Source organism: Ctenopharyngodon idella, chromosome 14 (assembly GCF_019924925.1).
Source record: "Ctenopharyngodon idella isolate HZGC_01 chromosome 14, HZGC01, whole genome shotgun sequence".
NCBI lineage: Eukaryota > Metazoa > Chordata > Actinopteri > Cypriniformes > Xenocyprididae > Ctenopharyngodon > Ctenopharyngodon idella.
Genome location: NC_067233.1, coordinates 20955850 through 20981093, shown reverse-complemented (window position 1 = coordinate 20981093; position 25244 = coordinate 20955850). Strand labels below are relative to the sequence as shown.

At 39.0% G+C, this 25244-nt stretch overlaps 1 protein-coding gene across 5 annotated transcripts; it reads left to right on the top strand.

Annotated features, from left to right (window-relative positions):
• Nucleotides 1-1221: 1221 nt before the first annotated feature.
• slc2a9l2 (solute carrier family 2 member 9, like 2) lies at nt 1222-24389 on the top strand. Of its 5 annotated transcripts, none has more exons than XM_051860794.1 (15): nt 1222-1459; nt 2429-2539; nt 5526-5648; nt 10619-10707; nt 11544-11642; nt 12087-12247; nt 16223-16347; nt 16532-16677; nt 17858-17990; nt 18539-18726; nt 19294-19404; nt 20036-20137; nt 20222-20297; nt 23138-23265; nt 23693-24389. In XM_051860794.1, the coding sequence occupies exons 4-15, from the start codon at nt 10636-10638 to the stop codon at nt 23921-23923; spliced, it is 1572 nt and encodes a 523-aa protein (XP_051716754.1). In that variant the 5' UTR covers nt 1222-1459; nt 2429-2539; nt 5526-5648; nt 10619-10635; the 3' UTR covers nt 23924-24389. The 5 variants fall into 5 exon arrangements, with proteins under 5 accessions (XP_051716754.1, XP_051716752.1, XP_051716751.1 ...); XM_051860792.1 differs by having other exon boundaries at nt 5480-5648; XM_051860791.1 differs by lacking the exon at nt 5526-5648.
• The last annotated feature ends 855 nt before the right edge of the window (nt 24390-25244 follow it).

Here is a 25244-nt window from a genome sequence, read left to right as displayed (position 1 = left end):
CATTTAAGATATTGCACAAATTTTACCCTGCTAAACATTTTCTATCCAAGTTTAACAAAGACATAGATGTCAATTGTTCATTTTGTTTATTGCAGACAGAAACTGTACCTCATATTTTTTGGCATTGTCAATATACAAAGAGGTTACGGTGGGAGATTTCTAAATGAATTCATGACAAATCGATATGCAATTTTCATTTGTTATATGAACATGTAATATTTGGGGGGTTTTTTTTTCAATTATGAAAAGAGTCTGAAAAATTAAGCATATATTATTAATCTTGTGATTATATTTGTTAAGTTTCATATTCATGGGTGTAACTTTAGTAATCAGAAACCTCTTTTTTTCTGTGGTATTGAAAGAATTAGAAAATGATATGGTTTCCATTAAGGACAGTACAAACAAAAAAGCTGTTAAAACCATTCATTTATTTAATACATTTAAGATTTTGTGAAATATCAAAGCCTTTTATTGTTTGTTTGTTTATTTTTTATTTAATTTCCTCTTTGGTCGATATTGTGTTTTATGTTTTTGTATCTTTAACCCTAGCATTTATTTTTTCTGTTTTGTAATTGTTGTTCAAGCATTAATAAAAAAAATAAAACATAAAAAAAGAGAGAGAGACAGAAATCTGTTAATAATTATGAATAAAATTTCTAAATTATGCCATACGAGTCATAATTAAAAGATTAAAATGCCATTATTATGACTATAACTATAATAATTCGCTCTCTTCTAACCCTCTCCTGATGTTTATTTACTGTGTTTTGACTGGATGTCTCTGGTTCATTTTTCACTGGGTGGATGTGATTCATAATTATATTAATAATGATAATAAAACACTTTTTATGCACTTTCTCCTGTCCAGTTTGTGTCTTAAACTGATTCTCACACACACACACACACACACACACACACATGCTGCGAAAAGAAAAGAAAAGAAAAGGGGGAAAAAAGTATTGTTGTCTGTTTTTTCAGTACAAATATTTAAAGATTCTTAATCAAGACACATTTACAGGAGAAGCAAAATGACTTAAAATAAAAATGTGTCAAAAGTGAGTGAGTTTATGCTTAAAACAAGAAGAAAAATTTGCCAATGGGGTCTGAAAAATTTAATTTGAAGTGAAAACGATAATTATTTTATTTAACACAAATTATTATTATTAATTATTCCAGTAAAAAGGGTGACGTCAGCGTGACGCGTAATCACCTGCAGCGGAACTGAAGCGCGCGCGAGGGTCGCGTGGAAACACTGAACTGACAGGCGTCATGACAGATTATTGATGATAATTATCAGCGCTCTGACAGTAGAAACTGTTTAAACTCTACCAGCAGTCTCTAACAGAGTGATGAACACTAAATAGCAAACATGTTTACATGTTCAAAACTAAGAGTTCCTAAAAAACGACCAAGATGCTCTTCACCAAACGTTATGACGAAGCTGTGAGGATTCTTAGAGGTAAGACTCGTTTACTTCATTAGTGACTGCTGGACTGAAACAACTGAAGTTACAGCAGAAATATTCATGAGATTTCAGTGAGTCTCCTGTCCGACCAGCAGAGGGCGCCATGACACCTCAGCGCCAAAAACACTGAGAACAATCCGTTTTTAATTATTATTTTTTAGTAGAACGTTTTCACTATTAATTCTTAGCATAATAATTTTACTAAAAGTCTAAATGGAAAAACTGAGCATGATTTGAGATGCTCCAAACTGAATCTTAAACTGATTGACGTCACACTGCAAAATATGATGTTCTTCCTCAGTGTTTCTGTGTTTTCAGCACAAACATTCTTAAATCAAGATTTACTGGAGAAGAAAAATTATTATTTTGTGCTTTTTAACTTTAACTTATTTTAACTTCTTACTTGACACTTATTTTATGAAAAATATATGAAAATGACTCCATTGGCAGATATCTGTTCGTGTTTTAAACAGAAACTCACTTCATTTTAATCAGTTTTTCATTAATCAAGACTGAATATCTTCAGTCATTTCTCTTCTCCAGTAAATGTATCTTGATTTAAGAATGTTTAGATATTTGTGCTGGAAAACAAGACAGAAACACTAAGGAAGAAAATATATATAATATATATATATATATATATATATATATATATATATATATATATATATATATATATATATATATATATATATTTTTTTTTTTTTTTTTTTTTTCAGTACAGTCATTTTAGTAGTCACCTAAAGATAGAAATGTCTTATTCATGAGGTTTCTTTGTTTACATTTTCCCCCAAGAATCCTAAAAGTTTAAACTGTGTAAACATCCCAGACTTTCCCTGAAGACTTTTGGATCTGTTGGTCTGTTTTGTGAGTTGTAGTTTTGTGAACTCTTGTTCATGGACTGTGTGTGTGTGTGTGTGTGTGTGTGTGTGTGTGTGTGTGTGTGTGTGTGTGTGTGTGAAGGATGAGTGTGTGTGAGCTCTGAATGGAGATCAGGACCAGTATGAAGTGAATTACAGTAATGAGGCTCATGTGAGAGACAGACGGAGCAGAGTTACAGACGGACGGCGTGAGGTGAGTCGCTTTCTTCTGATTCTGCTCTATAAAACTGCTGTTTCTGTACAGTGAAAGAAGAACCTGAGATTGATGAGTCAGCAGCAGAAGTCAAACTATGAAAACCAAAAAGTGTGTGTGTGTGTGTAAGAGAGACCTCGGACACTCATTCTGTAGACATTGGTGTCATAAACATCCATATCAGTGTTTTATGGGCTCATTTCAGTAAATGTTTGACACACACAGGATATTAGCAGTAATCTGGTGTTGTTGTAGTGCAGTGTACTTGATTTACACAGAATACAGTATATACTGAGCAGTGTTAACTGGGAACGTTCTGGCAAGGTTCTCTCAAAGTTATGAACAAATGTTCTTCCAGTAACGTTAATAGAACGTTCATTCAGAGTTATCTGGTCTTTAATAATGTTCTCAAAACGTTAACTCAAAAACATTATTTATACATCGTTCATGGAACCTTTTTTTTTCTAGTTAATTGTTCGTCTAACGTTTTTTAAATGTTTCAGAACGTTCAGAGAACATTCAAAAGTAACGTTCCCATAGTGTTTGAAGAATGAAATGTTCCCCTAACGTTCATATAACCAAGAAAAAAAAAACATTTTTAAAACTGGACATTTCAAAGAACATTCAGAAATAACGTTTTCATAACTAAATGGGAACACTAGCGCAACGTTCTTTCATTTTTATGTGTGTTCAGCATTGTGTTTTATAGTCCAGATGTTTTATTGAGACGATAACTGCTGACCGAAGTGTTTTATAGAGCAGGTTTAGAGTCGCGTCTCCTAAATAAACTCAATACTCTCATGTCATTGTGATCTAATGATCAGATAACTCTTTTCATCATGAAGCTACTGCAGTCTGAAGTCGCACTGTGATTGGCCGTACTGAGAATGTCTCGTGATTGGCTATCATTATCTGTAAATGAAAAATGTCAAAACATCTTGACAATTTACAGATTACTGCAGAAAATTATTTATTCAAAACAGGCAAATTTTATGCTCTCTGTTTTATTGAAACTATAGATGTGTTATCGATAAAAACAAATGTTAATGTGACACATTGTGCAAAAAAGTTTAAAACAAATTTTACAAAATAACTAAAACTCAGCAGGACTCAATTATAAATGACAAAGAAAAACAAAAGCAGAAACATTCAAGTACAGATTAAAAAAATTATATTTTAATCAAAATTTTAGTGTTTTTCTATGTTACGCTCCACCTTGATGCACACGTTCTTGAGATTTGAGCTTATATCTTTACAGATGATGATACTCTAATATATCAGTAGCAACACTTTATAATAATAATAATGTTTCACTTCTTAACAGTAGCATGAACTAATAATGAGCAATACTTCTATAGCATTTATTAATCTTAGCTAATGTTAATCTCAACATTTACTAATATATTATTAAGATCTAAAGTTGTGTGTGTTAACATTAGTTAATGTACTGAGAAATAACATGAACATGTTTATTAACGTGACTGCAGAGTAATTACTGATGTCTTCCTGTGTGTGAAGCGTTACTGTGAAGATCCATAGAAGTGTTTTTCAGTGATGTGACTGATGAATATCGATCTCTTTATCTCTGAGATTTACTATAAAACTATATGGTCATGTGAGCGAGATCAAACTGCCCGCAGCTCTCGGGTCACGTTAGGTTATCAGCAGACCTTTACCACTGGGACTCGTTATGACCTTTCACCTCCGCTGAATTAACGGATCGCTCACATGCAGATAAACCATCCTTGGAAATTACATAAGATGAGCTGAACTTATCTTCCGTCATGTGTGTTCGGCTGAAAAACAAAAAGAAGAAAAAGTGTGTTCAGCTGAATCAACCGACAGCTGCAGTGATGTCATGACTTTACCAGTCAGCGATTGGCTCTTTTATTTAGAAGATTGTGTGTCGAATCATGATTCGACACGCTGATTCATAACACTCTGAAGCTTCATAAGGCAGTGTTTTGAAACTGGCCATCACTATAAAAGTCGTTATTTTGGCGCACCAAAAATATTCTCGTGGCTTTATAATATTAATATTGAACCACTGTACTCACATGAACTGATTTAAATATGTTTTTAGTACTTTAATGGATCTTGAGAGAGGAAATGTCATTGCTGGCTATGCAGGCCTCACTGAGCCATCGGATTTCATCAAAAATATCTTAATTTGTGTTCTGAAGATGAACGAAGGTGTTACGGGTGTGGAACGACATGAGTAATTAATGACATTATTTTCATTTTTGGGTGAACTAACCCTTTAAGTGTCCCCAAACCTTGAGCGAAAGTTAGTGTGTGTCTGAATCATATCTGAATATAACAAAAGAGGAAATGAACACAGCAGACAACTTCTAAATATAATAACCCCATGACATATTGAGTAATCAACGAACTAATAAACATGCTTTGGGCAGATCTGAAGGGCTTGAACCGATCATACTGTAAAATGCTTTGCCATGCTCCAATATAAACTGTTTTACTCTTTTTGCCGGTGGGATTCTCTGTGATTGACACGAGGTTGTGATTAAAGCATATTCGAAGGCAGCTAACTCAGATTTATTTGTCTTGTTTCCAGTCCAAATCTCTAAAAATTCTTAAATAAAGAAGCGTTTTATAGACAAGTAAAAATTTTCTTGTTTTCAGAAAAAAATGGGGTAAGCAAAATAATCTTGTTTCTGTTTGAATTAAGTTTATTTTTCTGACTCCATTAACAGATATTTGTTCTTGTTATAAGCACAAACTCACTTCATTTTGATATGAACACAAGACTGAATATCTTCAGTCATTTCTCTTCTCCAGTAAATGTATCTTGATTTAAGAATGTTTAGATATTTGTGCTGGAAAACAAGACAGAAACACTGAATAAAAACATATTTATGGCAGTGCAGGTAAAGCTGGAAACACATAGTTGTCAACTGAAGTTATTGGTTTATTTTGCAGTGATACTGAGGATTATGCAGGTTTTGATTTGTGTGTGGATGTGTAGAAGATCATCTGAAAGACAGCAAGAACTTGAGCAGTTGAGTTTGGAGAATCAGTAAAGCTCCTAAAACAACACCGTCTCAGATGTACAGCAGTCTGATCTGAGATCGCAGCGGGACGCTGTAACGTGAGTTTGGTGCTGCTTTTGTTGGACTTCGTCCTGAAAGGTAAACACACACACACACACTCACACAGAGGTCTGTTTATGAGCACGTGAGATCGGAGCGCGGCTCATTCACTGCCGTCTGCTGCTCAGCGCTGAAGCTCTTCCTCCACACGGACCGTTCGATCCCAACAATCAGAGCAGCAGGAGGTTTGTGCTCTTCAGTAAATCATATAAGAGAGACCTGCACTGTATTGTGTGCATCCAGTGCTGTGATTAAACACTGTGTGTGTGTGTGTGTGTGTGTGTGTGTGTGTGTGTGTGTCATGGGTTAATCATTCAGTTAGACATGACTCAGTCTTGCCTGCTCTCTCTCACACACGTTGAGTCGTTTTCTACTGGTTTTTATAGAGAGATGATGACATTTTCAGACAGATGATCTTCCCAAGCTCATTTTGTGTAAAACAAAATGCAATATTAATGACACACTCACTGTTGAGATGACCATATCAATAAAGATTAGTACAAATTATTCTGATTATTAAACACTGTAAAAAATGGAAATAAAACAAAGATTAATTAAAGTATGTTTAACAAGAAAATACTATTTCAGTCTTTTTACATCAAAATTTCACATTTTAATTCAGTTACTTGCCACATTTTTTGTAATTGTTTTTTAAATTTACTATTATTAATCTGTTTTAAAGTAAAGGAGTGAGGAGGATGTAGAGTAAAGTGAAGTGTGCTGCAGTGATTGTGCGACTTTATTAATGTAAGAAAATTAGTGTTCATTCATTCATTTATTTATGACTGTTATGGGTTTCGGGGTTATTATAGTTAACTAAAATATATATATAAAAAATGTTTTTACTTAAAATAAAATAAACATCAACTGAAATAAAATAAAATATTTTTAAAAATACTTATTTCATATTAGCTGTAGTTGCCAAAACAACATTTCTTGTTTTCGTTTAGTTTAACTTAATGTACTAAAATAACTAAAACTGAAATAAAAATTAATAAAAACTATATAGACATATTTATTTTCTTTTTTTAAATCAATAACTAATAAAAATTACAAAAACATTACAAAATTACTAAAACGTTTACTGAAATGATAATGGAAAATACAAAAATAAAAACGAATTAAAATATTTAAAATAAAAATTATAATAGTATTTCAATTATACTAAATAAAAAAAAAAAATTTCTTTTTTTTTTCCATTTTGGAGTGCAACGCCCACATCTCAAAATCCAATCAACAAACAGAGAACCAAAAGAACCAAGATCCGATATACATTTGTTTTGTTTTTTCAGTAATACTTTTCTCTCAGCACAATAAATACAAAATAGCTCAAAACATCATTTGGAGGATCATTTATACATTTAATCATTTTTTATCGCTCAGCCCTAAAACTGAAATGTTAAAGTAGTAACCCAGCAGGGAACGTTCTGTAAAGGTTCTCTCTAAGTTATGAACAAACGTTTTTTCCAGTAACGTTAATAGAACGTTTGTTCAGTGTTATCTGGTCTTTAATAATGTTCTCAAAACATTTGCACAAAAACATTATTTATACATCGTTTATACAAAATTTTTCTGAAACATTGTAGTTGGACGTTTGTGTAACACTTATTAAATGTTACTACTTGTTTCAGATCCTTCAGAGAACATTCAAAAGTAACATTAAAGGTGACCTATAATGCCCCTTTCACAAGATATAATATATGTCTCTGGCGTCTCCAGAATGTGTCTGTGAAGTTTCAGCTCAAAATACCCCACAGATCATTTATTATAGCTTGTCAGATTTGCCCCTATTTGGGTGTGAGCAAAAACGTGTGTGTCCCTTTAAATGCAAATGAGCTGCTGCTTCTGGCCCCCTTTCCAGAAGAGGGCGGAGCTTTAACAGCTCACGCTTCGGTCGCTCAACAACAACAAAGCTGGAGAATCTCACGCAGACAAAATGAGGATTGTCAGTAACGGTGTTCAGCCTTACATTGTTCAAACCGGAGTCGACACTGATGGAGAGATTCAGGAAGAAGTTACAACTTTTAGACGTTTCTGAATGGTTAGTGGATAAATTTATGTAGTTGCTGTGGAGTTGATTCAACTCATCCACTAGCATGTGCGTCATGTTAATCTTTTGTGTTGAATTGACTCTCGTTTGTGAAGCAGTCCGGCGTAAAATGACGGCATGGCAACAACACTCTACTACAACAACTCTTCCTCTTCTCTAAAGCAGCCCAACATGGCCTCACACCCTTTGTTGTGTGTTCTCGGGGGCGGGGCTTATGTAAATGAAGCTCATTGTAGTCCCTACCAGCCGTTTGTTGTAGTCCTTAAACAGCGATTTCTGTAAAAGAAAATATCTCCCTTTGCATTGACCTTTGAGTGTCGTAACTCAAACAGCAACATTACACACTAACTAAAGTTAAAAAAGTGAAATCATAATCAACCACCCCTTTAATATCCCGGACGAGCCCCCAGCTGTTAGAATACCTCTCAGGTAATTATTTGCAGTCTCAGTCATCACTCCAACCCCTGTGATGTGTGACAGGCAGACACAGAGCAAGTGTGGTACAAAGCATTCTGCAATTTATTCAGGAAGAAGGGTCATATTTATAGGCATAGGTCAAACAACAATCTCCAGGATGTCATGAGCATCCAATCATATTACTTAAGAGTCAAACCTTAGCATACAGACATGGACAAAATTGTTGGTACCCTTGATAAATATGAACAACAACAAAAAAAAACTGTGAAAATAAATCTGCATCGTTAATCCTTTAATTTTTTTTTTTAAAACACAAAATTCTAACCTTTCATTGAAGTCTAAGAATTTAAAATGAGGGGTAAATCTCATTATGAAATAAATGTTTTTCTCCAAAAAACATTGGCCATAATTATTGGCACCCTTTTATTCAATACTTTTTGTAACCTCCTTTTGCAAAGATAACAGCTCTGAGTCTTCTCCTATAATGCCTGATGAGTTTGGAGAACACCTGACAAGAGATCAGAGATCATTCCTTCATGCAGAATCTCTCCAGATCCTTTAGATTCCAGCTCCATGTTGGTGCTTCTTCTCTTCAGTTCACTCCACTCATTTTCTTTAGGGTTCAGGTCAGGACTGGGACAGCCATGGCAGAAGCTTCATTTTGTGCTCAGTGACACATTTTTGTGTTGGTTTTGAAGTTTGTTTTGGATCATTGTCCTGATGGAAGATCCAACCACGGCCCATTATTGGATTTCTAGCAGAAGCGGTCAGGTTTTGATTTTTTATCTGTTGGTATTTGATAGAATCCATGATGCCATGTATCTGAACAAGATGTCCAGGACCTCCAGCAGAAAAACAGGCCCACAACATTAAAGATCCAGCAGTATATTTAACCGTGGACATGGGGTACTTTTTATCCATGTGTGCACCAAACCCATCTGGTGGGTTTGCTGCCAAAAAGCTCTTTTTTAGTTTCATCTGACCATAGAAGCCGGTCCTGATGAAGTTCCAGTCGTGTCCGACAACTGAATATGCTGGAGATTGTTTCTGGATGAGAGAGGAGGATTTTTCTTGAAACCCTCCCAAACAACTTGTGGTGATGTAGGTGCTGTTTGACCCCAAGACTCAACTAATCTCTGCAGTTCTCCAGCTGTGATCCTTGGAGAGTCTTTGTTCACTCAAACTTTCCTCCTCACCGCGTATTAGGACGATTTAGACACACGTCCTCTTGTTGATTGGAACTTCTTAATTATTGCCCTGATGGTGGAAATGGGGATTTTCAACGCTTTAGCTATTTTCTTACAGCCACTTTCTATTTTGTGAAGCTCAACAATCTTTTTCTGCACATCAGAACTATATTCTTTGGTTTTTACTCATTGTGATGAATGATTACAGGAATTTGGCCTTTGTGTTTCCTCATGTTTATACTCCTGTGGAACAGGAAGTCATGGCTGGACAATATCATGTTCATGATCACCCTGGTGTGCTAAAAATGTAAAAATGAATGGGAATATACTTCAGAGATATTTTACTCATAAGAATTTCTAAGGGTACCATTGATTGTGTCCAATGTGAATAAGAGAAAAGCATTTATTTCTTATACTTCAATGAAAATGTTAGATTTTTGTGAATTTTTTAAATAAAAGATCTAAAGGATTAACGATGCACATTTATTTTCACAGGCTTTTTGTTCATATTTACCAAGGGTACCAACAATTTTGTCCATGTCTGTTTATGGCATTTCAAGAATATATATAATAACAAATAAGTAATGTATGTACACATCTTCAACTTCTGGTTGCGTGCGAGTGTATCAATGTGTCTAAACAAGAAAAACTACTTCTGTTTTTGTCTAGGTGTGACTATGATGTTCACATAACTGAAAAAGATTGCCCAAGGCAGTGTTGCACAACAAGTAAAGCCCAAGAAATATGTAAATTGCATTTGCATAACCAAGAAAAAAATGTAATACTTTTTTTTAAAAAACTAGATGTTTTGAACTTTCAGAGAACATTCAGAAAAAACGCTTTCATAACTTAACGGGATATGAAGGCATTATAGCCATAACATCATTACTTTCTGTAAAGCTCTGCTGAAACCATGTGAAAAGGCTATAGAACTGAATGGACTGATGATGGCCTTTGGCCTTGTGATCTGATCTGTCAAATATGTCAAAGTAAAACATAAATTCTTGCTGACCCCGAACTGTTGAACTGTAGTGTATATAGTAAATAACTTACAGTACAGTATGAGTTAGTATGAATACTAGCAGCAGGTGCCGTGTGACGTCCTCCAGCAGGGGTCACTGTGTGTCCATGTGTTTGTCAAGTGTCACTGAATCTGATGTGTTTGTGATGTGATGATTCCCTGATTTAACTTCATCCTGTAGAATTACACACATTTACAACCAAAACCAGCAAGAAATGTGTAAACGATCTAATGGTTCTGTCTGGACTGTTAATGATCCCAATAAACCTCTGCGTGTTTAATCGTGTCTTTCAGTGGTCTGATTCTGGGAGATGGAGGAAAAGACCAAAGAGGAGGAAGAGTCATATACAGACAGCAGTGACATCAAAGCCCCACCTAAACAGGTGTGTGTGTGTGTGTGTGTGTGTGTGTGTGTGTGTGTGTGTGTGGTTTCTGTGGTTTGATTTACATTGTGTCCCATCGACCTTGACACACTTTCCTGCGGTTCCTGAAACACTAAATATATAATGTACATGATCAGTCCCTCATCCTTCTGTTCTCACACAGCTCAGCAGAAACACACACACACACACACTTGTTTTGCAGTACCATCATATCTATCTATCTATCTATGTTGATACTATGATGTTACTTCAACATTAAAGCAACATTATTTCAACCACATTTCAACAAGGTCATCACTAATCGGCTCATTAGTCACCAATCAATTTAGTGTTCGTTGACAGAATGATTGAATCAGCGGGGTGATCCAGAGAGGCTGTTAACTCGGTTATGATGAAGTATGAATATTCATATAAACATTAAATTAGACTAATGCAGAAGCGGCTGATGCACGGATCCGTTAAATCCTCGTGTGTCCCAGATGGACGTGGAGATTCACTGCGGCTGTATAACGTGTGAGATGATCCGCATTATCAACACGTGACCTGCGGCTGTCAGAGAGGGCGGACAGGTACTCCGGGGATCATGTGACCTGCTTTGATGACACGCTCGTCAGCAGTGTGTGGTGATCCGCTCATGATCTCCGGAGATCACGGCGCAGACACACTGACCACACGCGACTAAAAACAACACTGTGAAATCAGGCATGAAAATACCTCCATTGTGTGTGTGTGTGTGTGTGTGTGTGTGTTTGTGTGTGTGTGTGTGTGTGTGTGTTTGTGTGTGTGTGTGTGTGTGTGTGTGTGTGAGACTAACGTGTGTTTTCTCTTCCCCTCAGCGTCTGACAGCGCGTTTGATCAGTGCCGCGTTCTTTGGATCCGTAGGATCGTCCTTCCTGTACGGATATAACCTGTCTGTGGTCAACGCTCCGGCCAGTGTAAGTCCAGCTCTGACCTCTCATTACATTACAGAGTTAATCAGCAGCAGATTAACAGACAGAGACTAAATCAACCTCACACACACACGTGATTATGATGAAATTCAATCCCTGTTTTATGTAACCTAGTTAAAGTCTGTTAGCAGTGAGTCCCTGCGGCGTGTTTGAGTTCAGAGAGTTCCTGCTGCGTTTGATTTGACACACGTTTACTTTGAACTTCAACTGAATCAGTGTCTACAAACCTCAGCCAATCAGATCTCACGACCCCCTGTCTATCTATATATCTATCTATCTATCTATCTGTCTGTATGTCTGTTGGTCAGTGTCTCATTAGTTTGACAGGACACTCTGTATCGAGTGCTGAGACGCGTGTAGCATGTCAAAGGTCATGTGTGTGTCGTGTACCCAGAGGTCACATTGATCCATCTGTCTCTCTCTCTGCAGTACATAAAGACCTTCTACAATAAGACGTGGATCGATCGCTATAATGAGCCCATTGGAGACGAGACGGTCACTCTGCTGTGGTCCATCACTGTGTCCATCTTTGCCATCGGTGGCCTGGTGGGGGCGCTGACGGTCTCGTTCCTCATCAAAGCCTTGGGCAGGTGAGACTCAAGCCCAAAATATACATCAGTTTTGAGCATTTAGTGTATGTGTACATGCACACTAGGAAGTTTCATCCTTGTCAGTGTCTGTGTTATTTCTCTCCAGAAATGTTGTTTAAAATAGAATTGCATGAATCTCTGATCCGTCTCGCACACAGACGAGGGCATCTGTTGTTGTAGCGTCTCCAGTAGTTTGTTGACTTTGTTCCTTTTCTTTTGCAACTGTGAAACTACAGCCTGTCGCCACCTTGTGGATTTACTGCAAAAAAATTCAAGGCACAGACAGACAATCAGACTCACAGTGTTTTCTCTCTTAATTTATGTTTGGTTTTGATTGACAGTCAGACCTCTTCTGTGCTCTCAGACCAATTATGTAAATGTATGCAATGATATGTAAATATGGTAATGAGTGATTCCATGTTGTGTTTGATGTTGAGGTTGTGTAGGGAGGTTGGTTATGGTTTGTCCATCATCGGTGCACTTATAAGACACTTCAACTGGACCAGAATCTAAAGCAGCATCACATGCATCCGGATCAGACAGTGACAGAATGCACTGCAGCGAAAAGATGCGTCCAAGACGGTCGTTTCAGTTAACCATTACATATGCAATTAATCAATTATGTTACATGGAGCATAATTGAGCTTCTCCAGTTTAAATATGATCACACTAAAGCAAAACTAAAGCAAAAACTTGCTGTGGCGCTGAAGACACACACACACACACACACACATTATGCTGGGCTCATCAGATCCCCGGTCACGCTCCATTGGGAGGCGACACACACACACACACACACACACACTCTCTCTGAAGGGCGTTTAACAGGAAGATGTCCTCTGGATGGAGCTGTTTAAACACACATTATTTCCCAGGGGAAAATCCTCATCTGCATCTGGACAGAATATCAGCTGGAGCAGCGACGAGTCCTGATGATCACTGTCACTCACTCCACATCTACAGCATTATCTCTCTCTCTCTCTCTCTCTCTAGACAGGAGACTTCTTTTTCCATTTTTGGCTGAACCTTTAGCTGAAGAGCCTGTGTGTTCGAGGAGGTGAATAATAATTTATCTAAAGCTGCTCTTCCCTTCACAAATCCCTCTGGAATGAGCGTCAGTCTGGGGTTCAGAAGATGCGCTTCTGTTCATTGATTGATCTGAACCTGTAAGCTCTGGGTCGATCCATCACCGTAACCGCTGTGTAACACCTCTGTTTCCCTTCTGAACCGCTGGAGGAGGAAATTCTTCTTTAAACGACACGTGACTCTTCACACGTGTGTTTAATGTGTGCGAGCCGGAGTCTGTCTACAGAGAATCTATTGGATGTTTATTGAGCGTTTTGACCCGTCAGTCACGACCTGAACCTCGTCTGACACTGAGATGAATCTGCAGTGGATTCTGGGATTATTTGATTTATGGACAAGCATCACTGTTTGCTTTCCTTTTGAACGAGGCAAGAGTTTATGTTTTAACTCAATCCTCACTAGTGCTAGTGATCAAACCTCGCTGAGTGTTGAAGTGTGTGCAGCGTTTGAGAATGATTCCTCAGATCATGTGATGTTGAGGAGACTGACCTGCTGCTTTACTAGATGATCAGATGCTTCATTTTCACCAGAAATCCTGAGAGCAGAAGATCACTGAGACTCACACCAGACAGGAGGAAACCCCTAGAACACCCTAGTGTCATCATAGTAACGCCCCGACAACCACCCACAACACCCTAGCGTCATCATAGTAACGCCCCGACAACCACCCACAACACCCTAGCGTCATCATAGTAACGCCCCGACAACCACCCACAACACCCTAGTGTCATCATAGTAACGCCCCGACAACCACCCACAACACCCTAGCGTCATCATAGTAACGCCCCGACAACCACCCACAACACCCTAGTGTCATCATAGTAACGCCCCGACAACCACCCACAACACTCTAGCGTCATCATAGTAACGCCCCGACAACCACCCACAACACCCTAGCGTCATCATAGTAACGCCCCGACAACCACCCACAACACCCTAGTGTCATCATAGTAACGCCCCGACAACCACCCACAACACCCTAGTGTCATCATAGTAACGCCCCGACAACCACCCACAACACCCTAGTGTCATCATAGTAACGCCCCGACAACCACCCACAACACCCTAGTGTCATCATAGTAACGCCCCGACAACCACCCACAACACCCTAGTGTCATCATAGTAACGCCCCGACAACCACCCACAACACCCTAGTGTCATCATAGTAACGCCCCGACACCACCCACAACACCCTAGTGTCATCATAGTAACGCCCCGACAACCACCCACAACACCCTAGCGTCATCATAGTAACGCCCCGACAACCACCCACAACACCCTAGTGTCATCATAGTAACGCCCCGACAACCACCCACAACACTCTAGCGTCATCATAGTAACGCCCCGACAACTACCCACAACACTCTAGCGTCATCATAGTAACGCCCCGACAACCACCCACAACACTCTAGCGTCATCATAGTAATGCCCCGACAACCACCCACAACACCCTAGTGTCATCATAGTAACGCCCCGACAACCACCCACAACATTTTAACTGTTTCGTTACTGTTAATCAAGTAAACAATGAAAATTACAGTAATAAAATACACTAAAATACACACACACACTCTCACATACACACACACACACACACACACATTCTCTCTCACACACACACACACACACATGACGGCAGCGTTGGGCAGAAGTGGAACAGCGTGTGTCTAAAATAGCAGCTGGATCTGTATGCTGTTATTTACTCAGCATGGAGCAAAATCCCTGCGGAATGTTTTTAGTCCGTGTTTAAATCCAAAGCTGCGAGATATTCCGGATCTTCTAGAGTTAACAGCAGGAGCGCCGCGGCTGAACCCGAGCACCCGGATCAGTGGATCTGCTGACAGTGACGGACACACGCGTCTGTAGGTCACCGACTGACCAGAGCCACTGAAAACCGGCCAATCACAGAAGGACCGAACACACACACACACACACACACACACACACACACACGGCTGATTAACTGTGGGAGCCGCTGGAGAGTGTGTGATCAGATCAGATCTGACTGTCATTCACAGATAAACAAACAGTCCTGCTGGATTTTATCAGTTTCTCTTTAACAGAAAACCACAGAATGAAAGTCCAACGATTCTCAAGTGTTTCTGTCAGCTGAACCGCTTTGAGCTCAAATATTTCCTTGAAGTCATTCTGAGATTTTAAGTGAATATTTCAATAATTTAACAACACATTCGCATGTTCACGGGTCTCTGTCGTCAGTTAATTGTCACGTGACATGCAGCTAAACTAATAAAATCTATTATTGTACGATTCTTCTCCATGTTTGCGATGCTCTTCATCGGTGCGGGCGGAGCGCGGTGGTGACAGCTGAGAGCAGACGAGCGGTCAGTCGCTGTCAGGCCGCATCAGACGTCTGCAGGAACACCTGATGTCTGCAGCTGCAGAGCGGGAAGCCGTTTCATTGGCTGATGCCTGAACACTGACGCGTAAACAACAACAACAACAACAACACAGCGGCGGCGTTAGCAACAGAGACAGAGACTGTCAAATCCACTGCTAGTTCTGTGTGTGTGTGTGTGTGTGTGTGTGTGTGTGTGTGTGTGTGTGTGTGTGTGTGTGCTCTGGGTGATTCTGTTGCTATGTGGTTGCTAAGTGTTTTTTCCTCTCCAGTCTGTAGGGATTTTTCCATCCAGCAGGTGAAAGGGCTGCGTCTGTAAAGCGTGACTTTACTTAGTAAAGTCTGTCAGACAGTTTCAGATGTTCTTCAGGGTTGGAGATTCTCCTGAAATATTACAATAGTTTTGTTGTTCATAAAGAGATTTCAGGGCTCTGACTGCATTTATTTGTTCATAATCATCGTTTTTTATTGTTACTGTTAAACATCATGTGATTATTTTTATTCAGTAGCAGTATCTCTCTGTGTGTCTGTAGGAAAGGAACTCTTCTGGCCAATAATGCTCTGGCTCTGATCGCTGCGCTCCTATTGGCTCTGGGAGAGACGGCCGGATCCTTTGAGATGCTCATCATTGGTCGGTTTATCATCGGCATGGATTCAGGTCAGTCCTGATTGGCTCCAAAAGAAAGTCTCAAATAATCAGGCAATCACAGTGAAACAACTCACGAGATTTCTTTATTATATGTTGTATATAAATAAATTAGTGCTGTCAAATGGATTAATTGCATCTAACATAAAAGTTTATGTATGTAATATATGTGTGTGTGTGTGTGTGTGTGTGTCAGGTGTGTCTCTCAGCGTGTTGCCCATGTATCTGGGTGAGATCTCTCCTCGGCAGGTCCGGGGCTCCATCGGTCAGTTTCACGCCATCTTCATCTGTCTGGGTGTTTTCATCGGGCAGGTGCTCGGACTGCCTGAGATATTCGGACAGGTGAGTCTACAGACGCGTGTGTGTCTGATATACACCAGCGGTCAAAAGTTTGGAATAATCCATGCTTTCCGTGACTTTTACAGGTCTAGAAATCACACTTTAAATATATATATATATATATGTCCCCATAAGATCTTGATTTGTAGTAGTTTTAACTGATTTTAAAGCTTGTTTTGATTTGAATCATCTGAAGTCTTCTCGACTGTCTGAGAACGGCTGGTTTAGAGGGAGTCTGGAGCTCCGTGTCGTGTGCGATCGGACAGCTGTTCTGTTGGGGTCGTGATCTGAATCCGGCTCTTGTCCGTCCACATGATTGTCCAGCATGTCCAAAAGCATGTCGTGATCTGCGGTGTCAAACGCAGCAGTGACCGTCTGCCACCGTCTGACCTGAAGACGTCTGTGGCCGCCAGCGGTGTGACGCGATCATCAGATGATGCTGGAGTGGATGACGTCTGAAGCGTTCTGTCTGTCTGAAGGGTTTGTTCTCTTCCACAAGCATAAAAATAAGCTAAAACTACTACAAATCAAGATCTTTCTTATTTTATTCACAACCTCAACAACCAGGATTCACACATTGGAAAACCTGGATTAATGAGGAAGCCTCATTTTAAAAGTGTGAATTGTAGCCCTGCAAAGGTTAAGGAAATTACACCTTGTACATTATTTATAATCAATACATTTATCATGTATTTCTCCTTTCATTTGGTGGATTGAAGGGAAAATTGTTGAAGGTATTTTTAATCATATACATTAAAACGGAACTTTATCAATGGCCACTTTATTAGGTACACCTTTTCAACAGCTCGTTAACGCAAATTTCTAATCAGCCAATCACATGGCAGCAACTCAATGCATTGAAGCATGTAGAGCGTGGCATGGTGTTGGTGTCAGACGGGCTGGTCTGAGTATTTCAGAAACTGCTGATCTACTGGGATTTTCATACACAACCATCTCTAGGGTTTACAGAGAATGGTCCAAAATAGAGAAAATATAATGATAGTTTAAAAATCCTTGAATGCATTACTGTAATCTTTTTTTCCTAAGAACATGTCGCTCTTAAAACTTCTGGAGTTATTGGTCAAATCGGTCGACCTTCATCCTCCGGTCATATCACCTGTGTGTGACTGAACCTCAGACACATCTCTCTGAACGTCTCCTCTGCTCTGCTGTGTTTTTGCAGGAGAACAGATGGAACTTCCTGTTTGCTTTCTTGGCATTTCCTGCCCTGCTGCAGCTGTGTGTTCTGCCGTTTCTACCTGAGAGTCCGAGATTTCTACTGATGGAACGCCGGGATGAGGTGGGAGCAGAAAAAGGTAAAAAAATGAGCTCATTAAGCTCATTTATTCTTTTATAACTCATCATCAAGGTCAGTTTGAGGAGGTTTGGACTCTTAAAACAGTCTGAGATCAAACTTTCTTCTGCTTTGTTCTAGTTATTGTGGTTTTCTTTGTCCATGATGTGATCAAGTGTGTTCAGACTGACAGAATGAGGCTGAGCACATCATCATATCATCACATCTCAACATCATCACATCGTACTAACACATCACATGATCGCTTAATCATCACAAAATCACATCATCATCACATCACACTATCACATTATCGTCACATCACATCATCATTGCCTCATCATCTCAACATCATATCATCACATCACATCACATGATTGCCACATCATCACAACACAAATCAAAAGCTCAACTCCTCTAAGGGCGTGTGTGTAACAGATCAGTTCATGTCAGTGCTGCAGTATGTCAGTGATCGTAATCTGAATGATTGCTTCTTTAAATGTAGTAATCTGTCTTTGTTTTAAACCCTCAGTTCAGTTTTCCCTCATGAATCCTCTGTGTGTGTCGCAGCGTTCCAGGCGTTTCTGGGCCGTACAGATGTGAGCCGTGAGCTGGACGAGGTTCACGCTGAGAGTCGCGCTCAGAACACGCAGCGGACGGCGTCCGTGCTCGAGTTGTTCCGGAAGCGTTCGCTCCGCTGGCAGCTGATCACCGTGATCGTGGTCATGAGCTGCTATCAGCTCTGCGGACTAAACGCCGTCAGTTCAGCATAAGAACATCACTGCAAACACTGCACGGGTCATTCACATACATCACCCTCTTAAACCTCTGCGATATATATAGAGTCTGGCTGCTTTATGTTTTTGTGGACACGTCATACATTTTTTGGATGAATATAAAGTTGAAATAGAAATCTTTTGTAACATTATAAATCTTTTTACTGTCACTTTTTATCAATTTAATGTGTCCTTGCTGAATAAAAATATAGATTTCTTAAAAATAAAAATAGTTATCACAAACCTTTGAACAGCAGTGTATATGAAATGGAGGTATGACACAGTGATTAACTAGGAAAACTAAAAATAACTTCATGCCAGGAATGTTTTCGATCTCTGTCATACGAATTACTGATGCAGCCGTGAGGATGAAGGTTGTTATTCACCCATCCAGAATCAAGATCATATTAACATTAATAGTAAATTTACTAAGTTTTCTACTACCTGACAGCTGTACAATGACCCTCATCACAGCTTTATCACACACACACACACACACACACACACACACACGTGTGTTTGAAGCTCATGATGCTCTTGATTCTGTAGATCTGGTATTACACCAACGGGATCTTCCAGGAGGCCGGATTCGAGAAGGCGCTGATTCCCTACATCACGCTCAGCACGGGCGGCATCGAGACGCTGGCCGCCATCATATCGGTGAGTGCGATGAAAACAGTGACAGTGAATGAGGACAGATGCAGTCGAGCAGTTATTGAACTGAACTGATCTGAATAATGACTCTATTGTCTTCTGTAGAGCTGCTTCACAGCTGAATCTGAATTAGTCTCATATCTGAGTAAGTTTGTGTTTCAGAGGTTTGTAATGAGATTAGGGAAAAGGGGGAGCGTCTGGTGTGTTTCCCTCTCAGGAAATCAAAGGCTGATCTGCCCTGTTAGAGCAGGACACTAAATCAGAGAGCATCATGGGAATTGTGCATAAAGAGCAGCAGCAGCACAATGGACGTGATGAGAAAGAGCTCCGGCAGCCTGTTGATGTGTGATAGTGAGTGACGTCCAGCTGCGCTCGCCGCCGTCCCATGATGCTCTCTGATCAGACATGTCACATGACGAGAAATATTTCACTGATCTTTAGTGAATGGATCACTAAAGATCAGTGGATTAATTTTAAGTAATTTTTAAATAGAAAAATAAAATTAAAAATGTTTATTTAATTCATGTCATTTATTCATAATCAGTGACACTCGATGTGATACTTGCGAATATGATTGGAGCCCATAACGGTAATAGAAGTGACTGTTCATTAACATGAAATGAAATGTCTGTTTCAGGGTTTAGTGATTGAGAAAATCGGTCGGAGGCCGTTACTGATCTTTGGATTTTCAGCGATGGCTGTTTTCTTCAGTCTGCTCACGGTTTTCCTGCATTTTCAGGTAAATAACAATCAGATACACATTAAACACACACTAAACACACACATATACTGAACTCAAGCCTGTGTGTGTGTGTGTGTGCAGGACACGTTCTCATGGATGCCGTATCTCAGCTTCACCTCCATTCTGCTTCTGATCGCTTCCTTCTGCTCCGGTCCAGGTACAGACGTGTGTGTGTGTGTGTGTGTGTGCGTGTGTGTGTTCAAGTTAGTTTTCATTAGTATGGTGATGATTGTGCGGTCAGTCAGAGGTCAGAGGTCAGAGCCCTCTCTCGGTTCTCATCACTGCAGTTTTTAGAAAAATAGTCTTAAGAATATAAAGCAGATGTTCTGAATAAGATGTGTTGTACGTCCGCCGACCTTCAGAAGGACGTGATGTCGCTGAATCTCTGAAAGACTGCTTTAATATACAGTATGAAATGAAGTGAACAGTCATATGAATATGAATCGAGAAACTGTGGCTGTTTCCAGCAGATGGTTTGCATCTCATTTGCATCACTGTCTCCTGACTGGGCGGCAGGAATAAATATTAATGTGAGAGACACACACACACACACACACAGGTTTGTTTTGCTATCTTAGTGAGGACTCTCCACAGGCGTAATGGTTTTTATACAAACTGTACATTCTCTCCCCCTACACTACCCCTAACTCTACCCATCACAGGAAACTGTCTGCATTTTTAATAAAACATTGTTTGTATGTTTTTAAAGCTATTTTAAATATGAGGACTCATGAAATGTCCTCATATTTCATGTTTACGTCGTAATACCAGTGTAATACCCATGTCATTATACACATTTGTGTCCTCATAAATCATGAAAACAAGCACGCACACACACACACACACACACACACACACACACATGCACACACACACACACGTCTGAGAGAGAGAATAATGATGGACATTTGAAGGATCAGCAGTGACACCTAAGAGTTCAAACTAAGAACAAGTTTTCATTTTAATAATTTAAACATAACAATGGAAATAAATAATAATAAAATAAATAATACAAATTTTTAAATGGGCAAATTAATAGATAAATTAAATTACAGTTAAAATGTAGTTAAATAATGTTAATGATGTTAAATAATAATAAATAAAGTCATTATTATTGAAAAATAAATAGATAATTAAAATTGTTTACTTAATTCACATTCTAAAATGTTGTTAAATAAAATTATAAAAATTAATGTCTTTTTAAATTGAAAAATTATTTGACATTTAAAACTGTTTTAAATAAAATAATATATTAATAAGCCATTTTAAAATGAAAAAATAATAGACATTTAATTCTTTTTATGTAATTTATGCTTTAAAATGTAGTTAAATAAAATAATAAATTAAAAATCATTTTTAGGTGCACATTTTAAATTGATATCATCACTGATGAGAGCAACCAATCAGCTTTCGGCTCGATATTAGCAGCCTGTCACTGAACAGTAAGAAAGTGATTAATTTCCCTGCTCACGTTTGAATTATTAAATTGATTCCTTCATATTCTTCTGAAGCGTCAGTTCTAGTCGTCCGTCCGTCGCAGTTTCCCTGTTCAGACACGATCACGTTCCTTCGTACTGACGTCTGTGTGTCTCAGTGTGGGATTCTGGGATTCATTGTGTGTCTGAGCTGGAGGTGACGTGACGCTTCTTCCCTCGGGGTGAAGAGGAGAGTGTGTGCAGGTGCTTCATCCGCGCGCTGACATCACTGACTCGCTGCCGTTTATGTAATGATGCAGTGACCCGTGTGTGTGTGTGTGTGTGTGAGAGAGAGAGAGATAGTGTGTGTGTGTGTGTGTGTGTGTGTGTGTGTGTGTGTGTGAGTGAGAGAGAGAGAGATAGTGTGTGTGTGTGTGTGTGAGTGTGAGTGAGAGAGAGTGTGTGTGTGTGTGTGTGTGTGTGTGTGCAGATTATGGCCATGGTAGTTTGTGTTATTAAGGGACTGATCCAGATGTGCTGGAACTCAAATGTTTCCTGCTGTCCAAAAAAACATTAAAGCAAATGTTTAAAAATAGATGTGCCGCTCAATCCGTGTCAAATCCTCAGGACACGAGCTGTGAGGACACAGACAGACGGCTGATCTTCTCATTCCTCCATTACACTGATTCATTGTGTGTGTGTTTCGGTGTTAAAGCAGCAGATCTGTCGATGTTCCTCTTCATTCATTTGTTTGTTCCGTTATTCATTTGTTAATTTGTTCATTCATTTCCAGCTAACAAAACTACGCTCTAAAAAACGTTTTATAACATTTTCATTAACTTATGGAAACATGAACTTATGAATGAGTGTTCTCAGTTTTTTAAATGTTTTTTTTTTTTTTTTTTTGCTTGGGTTAGTAGAAACATTAAGTGAACATTCCATTTTATAATTTTACAAACATTATGGGAACGTTACTTTTTGAATGTTGAATGTTCTGAAACAAGTAATAACATTTAAAAAACATTAGACGAATATCCAACTAAAATGTTTCAGAAAAAATATTCCATGAACGATGTATAAAAAATGTTTTTGTGCTAACGCTTTAAGAACATTATTAAAGACCAGATAACTTAGAATGAACGTTCTATTAACGTTACTGGAAAAACATTTGTTCCGTTAAGAGATTCAATTGTCAGTCAGTTTTGTTTGATTAAGAGATTTAAATGTCGGTCAGTTTTGTTCGATTTGGTTTTGTTCCGTTAAGAGATCTAAATGTCCGTTTTGTTTCATTAAGAGATTTAATTGTGGGTCGGTTTTGTTCGATTAAGAAATTTGAATGTCCTTCAGTTTTGTTTGATTTGGTTTCGTTCAATTAAGAGATTTAAATGTTGGTAATTTTTGTTCAAACTGAGAGTTCAAAAGCGATTCTCAAAAGGTGTTAATGAAAATACTTGTTGAAGGTGAAATGTCTGATGGTCAGGCAAAGGCCTGAGTGTTCGAAGGAATTTACTCAGTTTTGTCGTAGGTGAGAGGAGACAGTTCTCCTCGTGTTCGTGTGTTGATGGATGTTCTGGTGTGTTAGGTGGTGTCCCGTTCGTGTTGACGGGGGAGCTGTTTGAGCAGTCGTATCGTCCGGCGGCGTTCATGATCGCCGGCACCATCAACTGGCTCTCGAACTTCGCTGTGGGACTCCTGTTCCCCTTCATACAGGTGAGACTCATGCTGCGTCCCAATTCACAGACTATCCGTCCTACATAGTGTTCGAAAATTAGAATTAGTGTGTCCCAAATCGTAGTATGTTGAAATGAGTAGTCCAAACGATCTTCCGTTAGAATCTGAAGTGCAGATCTGCACACACTCTAACGAATAATATTGCCCACAATCCTTTGCACGTTGGATGAGGATTTGATTATAAACACGTTTAAACAGTGACCCATTAAAGATGAAGTAGTTTGTCCCAAAGCTTGTCTACTGTCTGCTACACACTCAAAAGTATGTACTTTTCTTCACAAAAACTGTACTTTTAGGGAGTAGTATAAGTGTTTATTCCAGCAAAAAAATATATATATATTCTTCCTCAGTACTTTCATGTTGTTTTCCAGTAAAAATACGTGTGTGTGTGTTTGTGCTCCTGTAGGAGGCGCTGCAGACGTTTGCCTTCCTGCTGTTCGTGGTGGTTTGTGCCACCGGTGCCGTTTACCTGCTCGTCGTTCTGCCGGAGACCAAAAACAAGACCTTTGTGGAGATCAGCCAGAGTTTCGCCAAGATCAACAGAGTCCCGGATCAGACTGACGAGCGAGAGATGCAGGACGTGCTGGACGCCAATGGACTCAAGTGTGCCGACGTGGAGATGGAGAGCTCCTTCTGACACACCCTGGACATGATGTCATTTCCTTTCTGAAATGATGTTCAGCTCGTTTTTATGACTGAAGAGTGTGTTGTTTCTTTAACCTCAGTGGTTTTGAATCGGATGTCTGACGTTTTACACATGTTTTCTGCGTGTGTGTGTGTGAGTGTGTGAGTGTGTGTGTGTGTGTGTGTCTGTGTGTGTGTCTGTGTGTGTGTCTGTGTGTGTGTGTGTGTGTGTGTGTGTGTGTGTGTGTGTGTGTGTGTGTGTGTCATGTAAAGCCCACAGACATGAAGATCCAGCTAAAGCATCGAGACCGTGTTTCCTTCATGTCAGTGAGTTTGAGACATTCTAGAGCAGCTGCCTCAAGACGAACCTCAATTTTAATTTTATTTCTGTATTCATAATGCTTGATTGAAATTATTAAAAAAAATATTTACATAATACATATTATATATGTAAAAATAAACACTTAATACTCACATTACACCCGATTTAAAGTGCTGTTTCTGTGGAAGCCTGTTTCTGCAACATAAGAAACAAATCTTTTTTTTTTTTTTTTTTGTAAATCGTAATTATGATATAAAAGTTCAAAATTATGACATTCTAATTTATATTTATGAGATGAAAGTGAAGCAATCACTGAAACTTAGTAAAAGTGTTTATTCCAGCAAATATCTTTTTTAAACTGCAAAAAAACTCTGTTCTTCCTCAGTGTTTCTGTCTTGTTTTCCAGCACAAATATCTAAACATTCATAAATCAAGATACATTTACTGGAAGAGAAATGACTGAAGGAAAATTTCAGAATGAAGTGAGTTTGTGCTTAAAGCAAGAAAAAAAAATGCAAATGGGGTCAGAAAAATAAAGTATGGCTTTCTATGTAAATTAAAAGATAACTATAAAATTTTACTGTAAAATAACATGAAATGTAAGGCTAGATCTATTTGTCTGTGTATATTATACAGGAACTTACTGTTAAATGATTTACTGTAGCATTTTTATTCCCATCGGCACTGCACGCACACACACACACACACACACACACACACACACACACGGGCAGAGAGCATTCTGGGAGATCTGTCTGAGGAGAATTTCACCTGACGTCCTGTGAGACTGAAGCGTATCCAGGCCATCAGCCTGTGTGTGTGTGTGTGTGTGTGTGTGTGTGTGTGTGTGTGTGTGTGTGTGTGTGTGTGTGTGTGTGTGTGTGTGTGTGTGTGTGTGTGTGTGTGTGTGTGTGTGTGTGTGTGTGTGTGTTTAAAGCTCCCAGCGGCCACAGCTCAGATAATGATGTTCAGCAGCAGAATCCATCACAAAACACCAGCCGCCTAAAGACAG